Source organism: Wolffia australiana, chromosome 1 (genome assembly GCF_029677425.1).
Source record: "Wolffia australiana isolate 7733 chromosome 1, ASM2967742v1".
NCBI classification, from domain to species: Eukaryota; Viridiplantae; Streptophyta; class Magnoliopsida; order Alismatales; family Araceae; genus Wolffia; species Wolffia australiana.
The window spans coordinates 17,430,630-17,446,548 of NC_135835.1; the positions used below are offsets into that span (position 1 = coordinate 17,430,630).

The window sequence follows — 15,919 nt, forward strand, 5'->3', positions numbered from 1 at the left end:
CATCCGATTAACTGGGATGACCAATTAGGGCTTAACAATTAAAAATACCCTAAGTCTTCCTAGTACCATCAAGATGATGGGGAAATATACATACTCAACAGCCGATGATAGTAAGACCACACCAAAGAATAACTGATGTGAATCCAAGAGCACGAGGTGTAGTTGAGCACCCTTCATGATGTGAATCCAACATATCAATTTGTTTAAATTCATAATCTATAAATTAATTTATATATTGATATAACTATTTGACAAGGTTGATCAATAAAGGTTGTTGAGCCATTGGAGTCATTTACTAGACTGCTACATACACCTTAAGGGTTGCACGTCGTTACATAATTCATTTATAACCTAAATTTTTAGGTTCACATCATTCTTCTCCCTTTTCATCTAGGCTCAACCCCCTCCCAAAGAGATATGGATGGCAAAAGAACAATAATGGATCAATAATTGGTACCGGCAAGACGAAGGATGAAATTCAACATGCTGTGGATTATGCGGATACATCTAAAAAGGCGCGACACATGAACATATCAACATAGCTAAATTAAAGAACCATTAAATTACATATTTGATCTGTGCCAAGCTGATTTGGCCATCAGGTTTGAAGGGGAAGCTGTTGTGCCAATCATTAATATTTTGTGTCGATCACAGTCCTAGAACCCATCACTTACAACCATAATGACTAAGGTCCCCGATCATGACAACCCAATGTCGAGTGTCAACACCAAGGACAATAACCATCATTAATGGGGACGACACGGATGATGGATATGATGGTGGTTGTTGATGGGGTCAATGATCAACATCGACAGTGATGAAGAAAATAATCAACATGGATGATGATTGTTGTCAACATGGATGTAAAAAATGATGAATGTTTTGGATGGGGACAATGAGCATGCCAATCAATAACTACAAAGACAATGATCGTCTTCAACATGGGTGGCAATGGTAGTCTCTTGGGATGGCAACCATCAATTGATAGTGATGACAACTGCAATTACTGCAGTCCACATGGACAACATGGAAGATGACCAAGAGAGTCTTTATCTATGAGGACAGTGTCAGTCATCGATACGGACAACGATGACAATCGTGTGGATGAAGAATGCAATGATTGCCTAGCTCTCTCCCTTGCTCTATATCTCTCTCTTGTTCTCTCTCTCTCTCTCTCTCTTGTTCTCTCTCTCTCTCTCTCTCTCTCTCTCTCTCTCTCTCTCTCTCTCTCTCTCTCTCTCTCTCTCTCGCACTGTCTATCTCTCTCTATCATTTTTCGCTCTCCCTCCCTATAGCTCCCTCTCTCTCGCTCGCGCTCTCCCTCTGTCTATTCATCCATTCAGTCATCTGTTCTACTTTTTATCACCGACAAATGACAGAAGTAGGGATGGGGAAAAGGTTTTGTTCATTAGCGAACGCGCGAATGTAAGGAAAAGAACACAAACAAAAATAGCTTTTCTTGAATAATGTTCTCAACATATTGTCTAGTATAAGTGGCAGGAATGATTACAATTTTACGTGGCAGGAATTTTGACGACAGTCCAAGTTTTGGCGCAGACTGTAAGCTATGTGACACATTTCTTATGTTTTGTCTTAAAATTTTACTCAATATTAAATCGCACTGGTTTGGTTGAACAGTCTACGAAATTCTGGAAAAAGACTACCAAGAAATTCATAAATATTTTGATCATAACTCAATCCTTCCAATCAATTGTTTCACAAGGCATCTATTATGATATTTCAATCATTTCAAATCTGGAATTTTTATGACCTTATGACATTAAGTTTTGAAATTCAGGTAATGTACAACATAAACATTTGTTTGATATTAAATACTGGATCTGCAATATAATGGTCTGATGTAATTATCACATTTTAGATTGACAAAGCCAATGTTAGCGTCATAAACATGTGAGCAAAATCTTCAGTTTATAATCCCATTTTCCAGTCTGGACTTAATAGTTAAATTTTGTTGGGACATTCTGAACACCCATTTTTTGGGACATTTTGTTGATGAACTGCCTTTTATTTATAATTATATGTCGTAAAATTTTTCATCTTTATTATTTAATGTATAACTCTAGCTTGACATCAAATTTTGATCACTTCATCACCGTCGCATGATGTTATGAATCAGCCGCATAAATCTCTCTATCTTCTTATGTGATATCTACAAAATATATGCACAAAACATGACTGAGTAGATCTGGTCAGGACTGATCTGGGTGAAATGAGGATAACTTAATTCCCTCTTTCTATACGATTCATTTATTAAATCATAATATCTCGCCAAGTAGTTCAACCTTTCCACAATAACTCACAAATGTTATTTGATGTTAGTTCGTCAACGAACACCAAACTTCCCGTCCCTAGGCGGAACCGGAGCTGATGACAGAGTGGTCACAACGACAGATAGGGCCGGATGAAATTACAGTGCATAGACATGGATGGAACAGTTATTTCATCCATGGAGGAAATGCTCAGTTTTTTTTCTGGGAGACAGAAAAAATGATGGGACGTAGAATAGTCCGTTGGTAGTTGGACAGGACGGTTTTTAGCTTTGGGACAAAAAAAACCGTCCTGTCTGGAGGTCTTGAACGGTGGAGGTGACAGTTTTTTATCCCGTGGGAGCTGAGCGGGAGTCAAGCAGGAGATGAGAGGTAAAGCCGAGGGGGAACTGAAAGGCAGCCGAGAGCCCGAGATCAAATGCCATGGACGGATGACTCAATAGACGGTCCTTCAGTCTCTATAGTTCCAGATCGTCCGGGACGTGGACGATGGACGGGACGAGACGAAGATCGTCCGATCCGACGTCCGAAATCAGTCCAGGGACGCAAACGGGATGGTTTTTTCATCCGAGGCCTCCATACGGGACAGTTTTTTCGTCTGAGTGGACGAAAACCGTCCTGTCCATTCGTCTCGGGATGAATTTCCGTCCTGGTTTTCGTCCAACCTCGCCGACGGGATTATTTTTTGTCCGGGTACGAAAAACCGTCCCGTCCACGTCCCTGCACTACTTAGTTCCGGATCGTGCGGGACGTGGACAATGGACAGGACGGGACAAAAATCGTCCTGTCTGACGTCCAGAATCAGTCCAGGAACGCGGAGATGACAATTTTTTCATCCGAGACCTCCAGACAGGACGGTTTTTTCGTTTGAGTGGCTGAAAACCATCCCGTCTGTTCGTCTCGGGGACGAATTTCCGTCCTGTTTTTCGTCCAACATCGCAGACAAAAAATCCGTCCCGTCCGCGCCTCCGCACTATATGCCCGTCATCCGTCATCCGTCCAACAAGTCTAGCCTAGGGTCTTATGTGGGCCTTTAATGGGCTACGAAGACCTGGCTAAATGGATAAACGGCCCAGTCTTGTGGTGCAAGAAAGGGTTTTTCTCTTGAGCTTGGGAGATGTCTTCTTCGCCATCGTCTAGCTCTGAGCATCTCTCCTGCTTCTTAGCGTAGTTTGACTAGGATTTTAATGGCGGATTTAGTTCGTCAGTTTCCCGCCCAGTTCTACTGTTGAAAAGATTGTCAATTTTCTTCAATGGCGATGATCAACGCAATGAGAAGGGACTGGAATTGAGGAATTCAAGCTTTGTAATGGCGGCGATGTTGAAAGTATTATCTCCGAACGGGCTTCTGGGTCGGTTGCAGGGCCTTCCAAGTGGAGGTCTTTACATCAGGGGAGATGAGAGATTCCCTTTGTTGCGGATTCTGGGTTCGCTTGGAAGAGTCAATGGCGTGAACCCTTCGGTGGCTGGCAGGGCTTGCTTTTCATCGGAGTCCGCCGGTGAATCGGAGGCGCCGGTGGAGCAACCGTCTTCTGCGATCGTTCCTACCAATCCCCGTCCAGAGGATCATTTATCGGTTTGTTAATATTTGATTCTTACCTCGTTTTCGTCGCATTATTGTTCTGCCATCAGATTGCTCTATTAAGTTGTCTTTGATTCGTGATAACTCAAGTCCGATAATTCAATTCCATGGATTACTCTCCGGGCTCTACTATGACATGAATTTATGGGCTACGTGGTGAATATCGTGAAATATATGTTGCACGAACTGCTTATTATCTCATCATTATTGTTTTTGGATATGCAGGTTATTGCATTGCCGCTGCTACACCGGCCATTATTTCCAGGCTTTTACATGCCAATTTATGTAAAGGTACGACATTTTCCTTTAAAGATTTAAAAGAAGAATTTGAAGGTTCCAGCTGATTGATGTTCTTGTTTCTTGAAAGTATTCTTACATTGAGAGATCATTTTCATATTCTCGAAGTCTTTCTTCCGCCGCAAAGAACCGTAAAGAACAATGTCTCTGATCTTGCCTAATTAATGCGACTATCAAAATTGAAAATTCATTTGTCATGTACTCTTTTGAAGTGTTTCCTTTAATTTTATTTTCAGGATCCGAAATTGTTGCAAGCCCTGATAGAGAACCGTAAAAGATCAGCGCCATATGCCGGGGCATTTCTTTTGAAAGAGGAAAATGGGACGGATAGCAAAGAGAACGAAAAAAACATTTATGATCTGAAAGGAAAAGAGTTATTCGATCGACTGCATGAAGTGGGCACATTGGCTCAGGTATGAAGCCAGTCTTGCTTATGTTAGTTTACATACTTTTATTTTCATAATTTTCTTCAAAAAAAACTTATAGTTGTTTGATGATACTGAAATTTTGGAATGTTAGATTACAAGTATCCAAGGGGAACAAGTTGTATTGATCGGTCATCGCCGGCTACGAATAACAGAGATGGTGAGTTGGCATTGTTTAATTGTGGGATATTTTCACGATCGTTTTTCATTTAAATAACTTAAAAGATGCGTTTACGCAGGTCAACGAGGAACCTCTTACAGTCAAAGTGGACCATCTGAAGGCATTTACCCTTCAACTTAATCTCCATTTTGATTGCCCCATGTGAGTCCTTAATGTAGTGTTCATCACGCTCCTTTTCTGTACTGATTCTGTCGCAGGATTTACCTTATGACAAAGAAGATGATGTAATTAAGGCTACGTCTTTTGAAGTCATATCCACTTTGAGGGATGTACTGAAAACAAGTTCCTTGTGGAGAGATCATGTGCAAACTTATACTCAGGTTATCCTTCATCCAGCATGTTAGATTTTTTTCTTTGTTTTTGCTTTTTATCCTTTCATCAAATTTTCCGCTGTAAATTTTGTTGTTTCTGTTGGTCGATCAAATCCAAAAAATCTTTTTCAAGCCATTTGGTCATATTTTTCTGTTATGCTAGTGAAACTGAGCGACAAGCTATAGCCATTCAAATTTGTATATTTTTATTTTTAAACATGACAAGGTTAACCTTTTTTTACTGCAGCATATTGGTGACTTTAATTATTCAAGATTGGCTGATTTCGGGGCAGCCATTTCTGGAGCGAACAAGTTTCACTGCCAGGAAGTCTTACAGGAACTTGACGTGAGAAAAATACCCGTATAACTTTCGTTTGCAATTTTTTTTGTCATTTCTTGTGGTGCAATTGAACCAATCACTGGTATATCTTCTAACGTAAATTTCAAGTTTTTCTGATTTTCAAAGATCTAATTTGCCTTTGACATGGTGAAAATGACATGACCTAGGACGAAGATTCTTTGGTATTTGATTTTTGGAAAAATGTTTCTTGATGTGGTCGCAACACCTGGATTTTATTTTACTTCTGCGTAGCATTGATTAAGTCGTTTTCAAATTGCATGAAAAAGGCCAAATATTATTCCTTCGATGTTGAATTTTGGGAACATTGGAAGAGAATGGAGAAAAGGTTGAGGCTCAGAGGAAGACCCCCGCTGCCTTAGAGTACAATATTGGGCTCCAGAATCCCACGAATATTTTCATTACAATGCAAGATTGCGAAGAGGCTTCTAGAATCCTTGACGCATCTAAATTTTTCTAGACTTCTTTCTAGATCTTCTGGAACCTTCTAAATCCTTCTGATGCGTCCATGCCCTTACAGTTTAATTCTTGGTAAGAACGTTCTTATGCTAACTCTTAAGGCGTTATGACTTTGGAAGCAGTAGTACTGAAGAAAATTGGAAATGGAGTAGTCCGGCAGATCAGAGAACCAGCTGGAGGTAGAGAGGTCTGAGGAATCGCTGGGTCCGTTACCATTGGATCAGAGCATTTAGGGTTATCCACATAAGGGAAATCAGGCACTTCTGGGCGGGCAACTGTTTTTACTCAAGTTGCTTACAGGATCAGAACATAAAATGTTGGTTTACCTCCAGTCATGGCCGTGGGATAGGGATCAGAGAAAGTCTTGGAGGAGACATTACAGGATCATGGGAGACAGCTGGGATCTTGACTGGACCCGGTGATTATCAGACAATATTGACTAAGGAAGAATCTGATAGGATCCTCTCTGGACTGTATCAAATCCTTGTAAATTAGCAACGTAGAGAAGTGCAATTCAACAAATTGTTCCACTGATGACAAAGAGCAAGAGAGATCGAGAGGGACTAGAAAAGAGAGGAGAGTTTCCCAGGGACAAAAGTGAAGAATGGGAACGGTAGAAGAAGGACGAGGGATTGGCAACCAAGTGGTCGCAGCTCGATGGGGAGATGACTCCAACCTGCGAGCATGAAGGGGGAGTCATGACCGAGGGAGAGGGAGAGAGACAAAGGTGACAGTGCAGAATGACTTACTACTTGATTTTCTACCCTAGCCTCTTCTAAGGCAGGGCTTAAGTATGGCTGGTAATGGCGTGGACTGTCGTGCCCAGGCCTTGCTTCTGTCGTGGTTTCTTATGCTCATATACCCGATGCGGAATCATATCAGTATTTCAATTGGAGTAGGTGGTTCTGAGTGTAGTGATAAGAACGCTGTAATTCTTTTTGGGGAGAGGGGAAAGAGGGAGAGCATGACAGAGTTATCATCAGTGGATGGAGGGAATGCCAGGATGGACGTTGACTAGAGGAAGATGAGACATTGGTGGAGTGGATGTTAGCCATGAGAGGTATGGCTGAGTGGACGTTGCCTGTGAGGCATATTGCAGAGTGAGCGTGACCTGTGAAAACTATGGCGTAGTGGACTCTGTCATGAGTTTGGAGGTCCGGCAGGGTGGACATCACAAGAGAGGAGATAATGACAGGAGGGAGTTCTCCAGAGAGGAGAACAATTTTACGATCATCATGGAGATCTAACAAAATCAAGAAATAGGCAAGGGAGAGAGGAGAATTGGAGAGATGGAAGAGAGAAGAGAGAAGAAGAGAGAGCAATAGGCGAACAAACTCTCAATAACTTCCAAATCGGGAGTTCTTGCCCTCATGACAGCCGTATGCAGCTACTTGTGTCAAGTAACCACAATATGATCATTCATCAAAGTTTTCGCTGATGACCTTACATGGGGGTATTTATAACCCTACGATTTTCAAGAATCAGTCATCGTATCAGGATTCTAAGAAACAACTTCCATTCTTGATCCTAAATGAAGGTTGCTCTATTTCAAGGGGGAAACCTACAAAGGTAAAATGACACAAATGCGCTTAGTGGGCCAAAAAACTAAAATATCCCTAGACTAAGAGCACCAATGATACCGTTGGGAGTCTAGGGTCAATATCATCTGGCATGTCAGAAGGCATGAATGGAAGAGGGCTTATAGGACTCAGAAGCATCCTGGACCTGGAGTCCATATGATCTCCGCATGGCAGTACAGAGGACGAAGTGTCGATTGACTCATCCAACAAAAAAAAAATCTCATTAAACATAACCGTTTTGGATTTAAACATCCTCTGTGTGGAGGAATGATAACACTTGTATCCTTTTTAAGCATTTGAGTATCCAACAAAGACACAAGCATGCACCTATGCAGCTAAATTGTTTTATCTTATTTGGATGTAGATGTCCATAACACTCTCATCCGAATAGTCTGAGGTCCAATTTTTTATGAAGCTCAGCAGTTGGATAAGACTCAGTGACAACATGCAATGGAGTTTTATCAGAAAGGGTTTAGTAAGAAGTCAATTTAGCAGATGATCAGACTGCATTGCTGCTTTCCCCCTGAAAGATTTTGGTAGGTAGCGCTGAATATTCAGGGTTCTATTTTTTCCAAATTATGTCCCAGCTTTTGTTCAGCTATCCTATTCTGCTGAGGGGTATAAACGCAAAAGGATTCATGAATAACTTTCTATTTCTGTAAATAAGATACTCATTTCAGAGTTCATGAATTCCTTTCCATCCTCAGATCTAAACCTTTTATCTGGGCACCAAATTGAAGTTTGATCATGGCCACAAATCCACAGATAATACTGGGGACTTCTGATTTGACTTTCATAAGATGAATCTGAATCGCATCAAAATTAAGGACGAAAAACAAGCAAAAACCACGCGAGTAAAAGGAGTTGGACCCCAGACATGGTAGTGAATTATCTCAAACGCAGAAGTCTAACTAATGACAGGAAGGGGATATGTAGTCTGTTTGTGTTTTGGACAAGTGGCATACTTCACGTATTAGTTTGTTCAATTGTTCAATTGAAAAATACGGTAACATATTTTTCAGAATAAAGAAAGAAGGGTGCCTCAACTGCCTGTTAAGCTGCCAGACTTTTGGCTTCATGGCACCATCTGATAGAGAGGGTCATGAGTAGTAGAGGTCCTTATTGATCGTAGCTAGCCCATGCTTCTGGCCCGAGACCTTGTCACAAAGAAATGCATCATCTCCATCAACGATCAGCTTAAAGGATGAAATCTGAGCTAATCTGTGTTGGAAGCAGACCAACACACAATTGTGTAACATGAAAAACATGTGTTAATGTACCTAGTAATCCAATTCAAAGGTACCAATGCCAAGTACAGAAATTAGGTGCTATCTGCTGTCTGAAGTAAGTTTCATGCAGTAGAAAAAAAATAATTTTCTGGTTTTATATGATCTGTGGTACATCAATGGTTGGGTTCTGAGGTTACGTTTAAACAATGGGATGTACCTGAATTCACCAAGGAAGTTGACCCAACAATGTTGGAGTGATTATTAATGAGGCTCCAGAGTTGGTGAAGTTCTTCCTTGAGCTGTGCAATATTGTCTGGTCTCTTTTATGCCTCTGGAAGCTGCCCAATGTCAGGTTCCTGAGTAGAAACTTGAGAAATGCAGCTCCCTCTGCTAATGTCTTGGGGTTTGCCATGCGGCTTCCAATAAGTTTCTCTGGTCTGATGTGGCTTCGTGAAGTAAAAAGTAAAATGTTGATCCTTCTCATCAACACATTACCCTAGGGCTCTGTTTTGGTAGTTGACCAGGAGTATTAGGTGCCTTGGACTGACCGGGTGTCCCTCATTGAGGCTTCATGAGGCACGCTGCATTTTTGATTGCCGCTTTACCATCTCCCTCAGAAGTATGACCCAAATGGCTTTCCTCATTTCTGGCCTTTATTAATGTCCGCAAAATTCAGTTTATGCTTGCTGTTGAAGAGTTGAGCTTCAACCATCTCAAATTCAGGGTGTAACCCCTTCACATGTCAACAGGGTGTAACTCGGTCCGATTATATGTATTCCCTATCCACTGCATTGTTTGGAGAGAAATGAGAGGCTGTTTGTGACTCGTACATGGTTGAGGAGTGATGCTTGTTTAGGATCTTTCACGCTTCCACAAAGGCTTATGTGGTTCATTCCCACATGGGAATAAATAACGAAAGTGGGTGTCCATGCCAACTGCGCGTTGATTGACTTATTTTTCATGTAGGAAATAAGTATCGTTTGTGGTTGGGCGAAGGCCTCCTTTCTGCTGCAATAAACAACGTATTTAAACTGGCGCTGCCTTTATGTGACTATCCTTTTCTCCTACTGAAACCCTAGCCAACGCGAGGCAGAGCAATACTGGCACTCCCTGGAGATATCCGGAGAGGAAGTACAATTGAGTCTTCTCTATTCCAATAGTTTTACATGTTGGCCACTCGTACTGAGTAGACTTTACTGGCCCCTTTTGAAATTTATCTCATTTGGATCTCATAAGATCAGTATAACAAGAAATATGCATGAAAGGTACACGACATAAACCTAACTAGAAACTGTAGACCACTGAACTTAGGTCGACATTAAGTTCATATGGGCTCCTTCCGTCGACATGAGCTTCCCCCGTCGATCTCATGAATAATACGTCCCAGATATGTGGTATCTTCTGTTCAGCTTATCGTCTATTACTTTATTGCTTAGGTTCACAAACGACTGCAGCTCACCCTTGAGTTGGTAAAGAAGGAGATGGAAATAAGCAAGCTTCAGGTGAGAAAATTTTCTGGTTTGTTATGTAAATTTTTGTTGGAGTAAGAATGTGACTGAATAACATGAATTGTGATTTCCTTTCCTTCTGTAGGAATCAATTGCAAAAGCAATTGAAGAAAAGATTAGCGGGGAACAACGCCGTTTCTTACTGAATGAGCAACTTAAAGCCATCAAAAAGGTTCTTGGATCCTACCTGGTCTCAATATTTCTACTTCGAGACTTAGCGCATGGGGATGACCGAATTTAAATACGAACTAAACTTTCTCATGTTACAGGAGTTGGGCGTAGAAACTGATGACAAGACCGCACTTTCAGGTTAGTTTGGGAAAACTCGTCACTTGGCAGCAAATCTTCCTTATTTGAAAGGAACCTATTTGAAAGTAATTCTACGACATTTATCATGTTTTCAGCCAAGTTTAGACAGAGACTGGAAGCAAACAAGGAAAGATGTCCTCCGCATGTGTTGCAAGTAATTGAAGAAGAGCTGACAAAACTTCAGCTGTTGGAGGCTAGTTCCAGTGAATTTAATGTGACGCGTAACTATCTAGACTGGCTTACGGCACTGCCTTGGGGGAACTATAGGTTCACGCTGATTCCTTTCTTATTTCAATAGTTCTTCCTTAATTTTATTACTAAGACTTCAATGTTTAAAGACTTAAATATTTTCTGAGTGCAGCGATGAAAATTTTGATGTTCATCGTGCTCAAAAGATATTGGATGAAGACCACTATGGTCTCTCTGACGTTAAGGAGAGAATACTAGAGTTCATAGCAGTGGGAAAACTTCGAGGAACTTCACAAGGTCAGCCAAACTTTAATTCTAGTCTATCTACTAAGTACTTTAATATTTTCCTAGTTTCATGATGTTAATATTTATACGTTGTAGGGTGTTTACTGATTGTCAGGTGACTGGCCTCCTTTAACCATCTTTCAAAAAAAAAGTTATACTATGTATTATATGAAGTGTGCGGAAGGGTGTCGATGTACCTCAGTGAACATACGTGAATGATTGACATCAACAATTTAACTGATTTTAATTTTCTCTCAACCCCAAGTTTTATATTTTTGTTTCGTCGTTCATGCAAAAAGTTATTTCATGTCGGTCATATATTCGTGCAGGAAAAATAATCTGTCTTTCTGGACCACCTGGTGTCGGTAAGACAAGCATAGGGAAGTCGATTGCTCGTGCTCTGAACAGGCAATTTTATCGGTTTTCCGTTGGAGGCTTAGCAGATGTTGCCGAGATAAAGGTACGAGGATAAGCATGCACGGCATAATATTTTGTTTTCAAATCTTGTTTGCAGAACGAAGTATATACACTTTCAGGAATTTCATCGAATTTAATTTTACTGTCCTAGTGTACATCTGTCTAAAGAAAACTAATTTCTTGTATTTATATGTCGTCAGGGTCATCGTCGAACCTATGTTGGGGCAATGCCGGGAAAAATGGTTCAATGTCTGAAAAGTGTGGGAACTGCTAACCCTCTTGTCTTAATTGACGAGATTGACAAGGTACTTATTTCATATCATCTATTATATATCTTATGTTCTATAAGGGTTTGGTGTTGACTGCACACTGTATGTAAAAAGTGTATGATTTCGTTTTTTTCCTTCTCCAGTTAGGCAGGGGACATGCAGGGGATCCAGCCAGCGCGTTGCTTGAGTTGCTTGATCCTGAACAGAATGCAAATTTTCTTGACCATTACCTTGACGTACCTATTGATCTGTCAAAGGTGATCTGCTCTTGACAAACTTATTTTTCCCTTTTTCATCTCAAAGTAATTTGACGTATTTTATATGTTGGGGAAAAAACTGAGGAAACTTTTTTTCTTTATCTTTATGCAGGTGTTATTTGTCTGTACAGCCAATGTTGTGGAGATGATACCAAATCCTCTGCTGGATAGAATGGAAATCATTGCTCTTGCCGGGTATATCACCGATGAGAAAATCCACATTGCGAGGGAGTATTTGGAGAAAACTACCCGCGAAGCATGCGGCATCAAACCTGAGCAGGTATAATTGACATTGTTGATCTTCATTGGCGTAGTGCTATTTTTTATTCTAGTTTTTAACCATTTGCCTTAGTGTAAGAGCTTTTTAAGAAATGATGCATTCGAATTTTCGTGTGATCTACTCTTTTTCCTGGCTAAATCGGGCGATTGTTGATCTCATCTGGAAATCAAACTTTCAGGTTGAAGTCACGGATCCAGCCCTTTTATCTTTGATAGAAAATTATTGCAGAGAAGCGGGTGTCAGGAATCTGCAGAAACATATTGAAAAGATTTACCGCAAGGTCCTAAGTTCTACGCCAAAATAGATACTCATTTTTCCTTTTCTTCAATCTCATTTATAAGAAACTAACAGGAAACTCTTTCAGATTGCTCTGAAGCTTGTTCGGCTAGGGTTGTCAACTAAGGCAACTCTTGATACTTCAGCTCAACACGAGAGTACAGAGATTCATTCGGAAGAACAGGTGGCTGAGAAAAAGGACGAAGAGCCAAGTGAGGAGGGGTTGACCAAACAAGCACCAGATGATTCAACGGTATCCCTTTTGCCAGTATTATAAACTTTGCCTAAGCTCATTTAGTCTATTACTTATTAGTTATTTTGTTTTGATATCATTTGTTTATTATATATATATATATTTTTTTTTTGAAATAAAGATACGGGAGATCACACAAAGTCGGTGACCTTCCCAGTGAGATAAAAATATAATCGATAAGTACATGAAGGGCCTAAAGGCCGGCCACGGCCTTGGCCTTGGGATTTTACACCATGCAACAATTTGTTTATTATATATCATCTATTATTGATAAAAACCCACAAGTTGTTTTTCGGGAAGATGGGGGTATGGGGAGAGCACCAGAAAGATCATAGACAGAGCGAGGCAGGGGGTGGGAAGAACAACACTGGAGAAGGAGATATAAGAACCCACAGCTTTCATTTACTTCTCGGCTGCCCTCCTAAAGTGAGTCCCCTATTTAAAAAGGAAAGCATGCTCATTGGAAATGGCAAAAATACCCCTAGTGGATAAAATGGTGAAACTTCTCTATGAAATATTTTTACCCCCATTGGTTTTTCGAACAATTCCGAATAAAAATGGGAGATTGTCGCACCGCAGGTGGAAGCTACGCCAACCCATGAAGCATTGGAGAAGGTGGTGGTGGACGAGGCCAACCTGGCGGACTACGTCGGCAAGCCGGCGTTCCACGCGGAGCGCATCTACGAGCAGACGCCTGTGGGAGTGGTAATGGGCTTGGCCTGGACAGCCATGGGCGGGTCTACGCTGTACATTGAGACGACCCATGTAGAACAGGGAGAAGGGAAGGGCGGCCTTCATCTCACGGGTCAACTTGGTGACGTCATGAAGGAGAGTGCGCAGATTGCCCACACTCTGGCACGTGCAATTCTTCTGGAGAAGGACCCAGACAGCACCTTCTTCGCCAACACCAAGCTACATCTCCATGTGCCAGCCGGGTCAACGCCCAAGGATGGACCCAGCGCCGGGTGCACCATGATCACCTCCATGCTCTCCCTCGCCTTGCAGAAGCCCGTCAAGAAGGACCTCGCGATGACCGGCGAAGTCACGTTGACCGGCCGGATCCTTCCGATTGGCGGGGTAAGCTGTCTTTTCATTCAACCATGGTTTCTTTCTGTGTTTCTCTTTCAGTCTTTTGGTTTAAACATTGTTTTTTTTTCGCGTTTCTCTCGCATCTCTTGGTTAAGTGTGTTTGCCACTCAGTAAATTGCTTAAAGAATATTTGTTTCTCGTCAGTTTTTTGGTTTTAAAATTGTTTTTTCTTTTTTTTCCTCACTGTCGTTTGAAAGAAAATTTAATTCGCTTTCTTCACAAATCTTCGAATCGCATTTTTAAAAAGAAAATATTTCCTCTTGTTTCCCGCCCCAGCATTATGCTTTAAAAAGAAATTTAGTCGAGTTTTCATCAGTCTTTTGAGTGAAATATTTTTCGCCTTTCTCACTATCTTTTGGTCAAGGGCGGTAACTTCGCACTAAAACATTCGTGTTTCTCATCGCTCTTTTGGTTTTTCTTAATCAGTCTTTAAGTTCAAAGATAAATTTTCGTATTAGGTGAAGAAGAATCACGATTTAAAGATTTTCTCTTGTTTCTTTATAGTTAATTTGGTTTTAAGATTTTCTTCTGATCCTTTCTTTTCCTGGTAAAGGTGAAGGAGAAGACGATAGCGGCGAGGAGGAGCGGCGTAAAGACGATCATATTCCCGTCGGCCAATAGGCGAGATTTCGACGAGCTCTCTCAGAACGTCAAGGAAGGGCTCAACGTTCACTTTGTGGACACCTACGACCAGATATTTGACCTTGCTTTCAGTGCATAGTCAAAGTCAACGAATCAGCCTTTGATCCCAGCGTGAAGATTTTGGTCCAACCCATTTTCTACCCGACTTTCTTTTCTACCTTCTAATTTTGATTATTGGTCAAATGTAGTGTTAGAGAATTTATAGGTCTCATATTGTTTTAGTAAGGGCATCTGCAATTGTCGTCTGCCGTCATACGTCGACGTTGTCTGCCAAAGACGACGGTGGGAATGACTATCAATGCCATGTATTAAGTTGAAGGATGATGCAGATGGCTTCCTCGACAACGACGACGAGGATGGAGGATTGCCGGCAGGTGATGATGATGTCGTCGTCGATGAGTTCTGCGATGAGTGGCAATTGGCAATGTTCTCCGTTGAGTAGCGACTGGCAACGTTCTCCAACGAGTGGCAATTGGCAATGTTCTCCTGCGAGTGGCAATTGACAATGTTCACTTTTACAGTGTTGATGTCAGTGCCTGTTGACGATACTACCGTTGTCGGACGAGTTCTCTGGCGAGTGGCAATTGGCAATCTTCTCTGGCGAGTGGCAATTGAAATGTTCATTTTTTTATAGTGTTGATTTCAACGCTCATTGACAATAATGTCGTCGTCGATGAGTTCTCCGGCGAGTGGCAATTGGCAATGTTCTCCGTTGAGTGACGACTGGCAACGTTCTCCGACGAGTGGCAATTGGCAATGTTCTCTGGTGAGTGGCAATTGCCAATGTTCACTTTTTTATAGTATTGATGTCAATGCATGTTGATGCAATCCGAGACCGCATCTACAAACGTCGGCCCAGGCCCACGTCGGGGGCCCATTAGCGGAGACTATTTCGACCAACAGGCAAAGGGAGGTCGATGGCTTTTGACTCTGGTAAGTGCCTCCGCACATCTACCATCTCGAAGGCTCCCTTTTGCAGACAACCACTCCTGCTCGAGGGCGGCATCCAGGTCGAGTCAAGATGTTGTCCACCCCGTCTGCTCAGAGGCGTCATCAACCCCGCCAATTGTCCTCCCCTTCCCTCTATCGTCCTATCTTCTTCTATCCCTCTCAGACACGGGAATTGTTGGGAATTTTTAAGTTTCTATCAAAGTAGTTCGGAGTTACAAGGACCTTAACAAATTGGCATCAGAGCCGTCTACCTCCTGAGAGACATGGAGGACAGCATTCAGCAGATCAAGCAACAACTTGGCCGCCTCAATCAATTTATGGAGCATTCCCCACACACGACGGTAACAACAACCGAATCCCCCACTGCAGCCAAAGGAGCCTCCGACGTTCATGCCGCCACCGCCGCCCTTGCCCGTGCCAGACAGGCTCGAGGCTGTCACAGATGAGGGTGACGTTTCATAGACTAACCCTAATGGGCTGATTC

At 41.8% G+C, this 15,919-nt stretch overlaps 1 protein-coding gene across 1 annotated transcript; it reads left to right on the forward strand.

Annotated features, from left to right (window-relative positions):
- Nucleotides 1-3,391: 3,391 nt before the first annotated feature.
- Nucleotides 3,392-14,714, forward strand: LOC144709108 (lon protease homolog, mitochondrial-like). Its single transcript, XM_078582511.1, has 20 exons — nt 3,392-3,864; nt 4,096-4,161; nt 4,404-4,580; nt 4,687-4,752; nt 4,832-4,873; nt 4,971-5,093; nt 5,332-5,430; nt 10,147-10,212; nt 10,304-10,390; nt 10,488-10,527; nt 10,623-10,794; nt 10,889-11,013; nt 11,331-11,461; nt 11,619-11,723; nt 11,831-11,944; nt 12,057-12,224; nt 12,403-12,504; nt 12,589-12,753; nt 13,333-13,830; nt 14,396-14,714. Exons 1-20 carry the CDS (start codon nt 3,598-3,600, stop codon nt 14,561-14,563), a joined length of 2,781 nt encoding a protein of 926 aa, XP_078438637.1. The 5' UTR covers nt 3,392-3,597; the 3' UTR covers nt 14,564-14,714.
- Nucleotides 14,715-15,919: the final 1,205 nt, after the last annotated feature.

Bases quoted from the DNA above. Each gene is read 5' to 3' on its own strand.
- LOC144709108 (XM_078582511.1), top strand. From the start codon at position 3,598: ATGGCGGCGATGTTGAAAGTATTATCTCCGAACGGGCTTCTGGGTCGG. The intron at 3,865-4,095 runs GTTTGTTAATAT...TTGGATATGCAG, and splicing joins GTCCAGAGGATCATTTATCG to GTTATTGCATTGCCGCTGCT. The intron at 12,505-12,588 runs GTCCTAAGTTCT...AAACTCTTTCAG, and splicing joins TTGAAAAGATTTACCGCAAG to ATTGCTCTGAAGCTTGTTCG.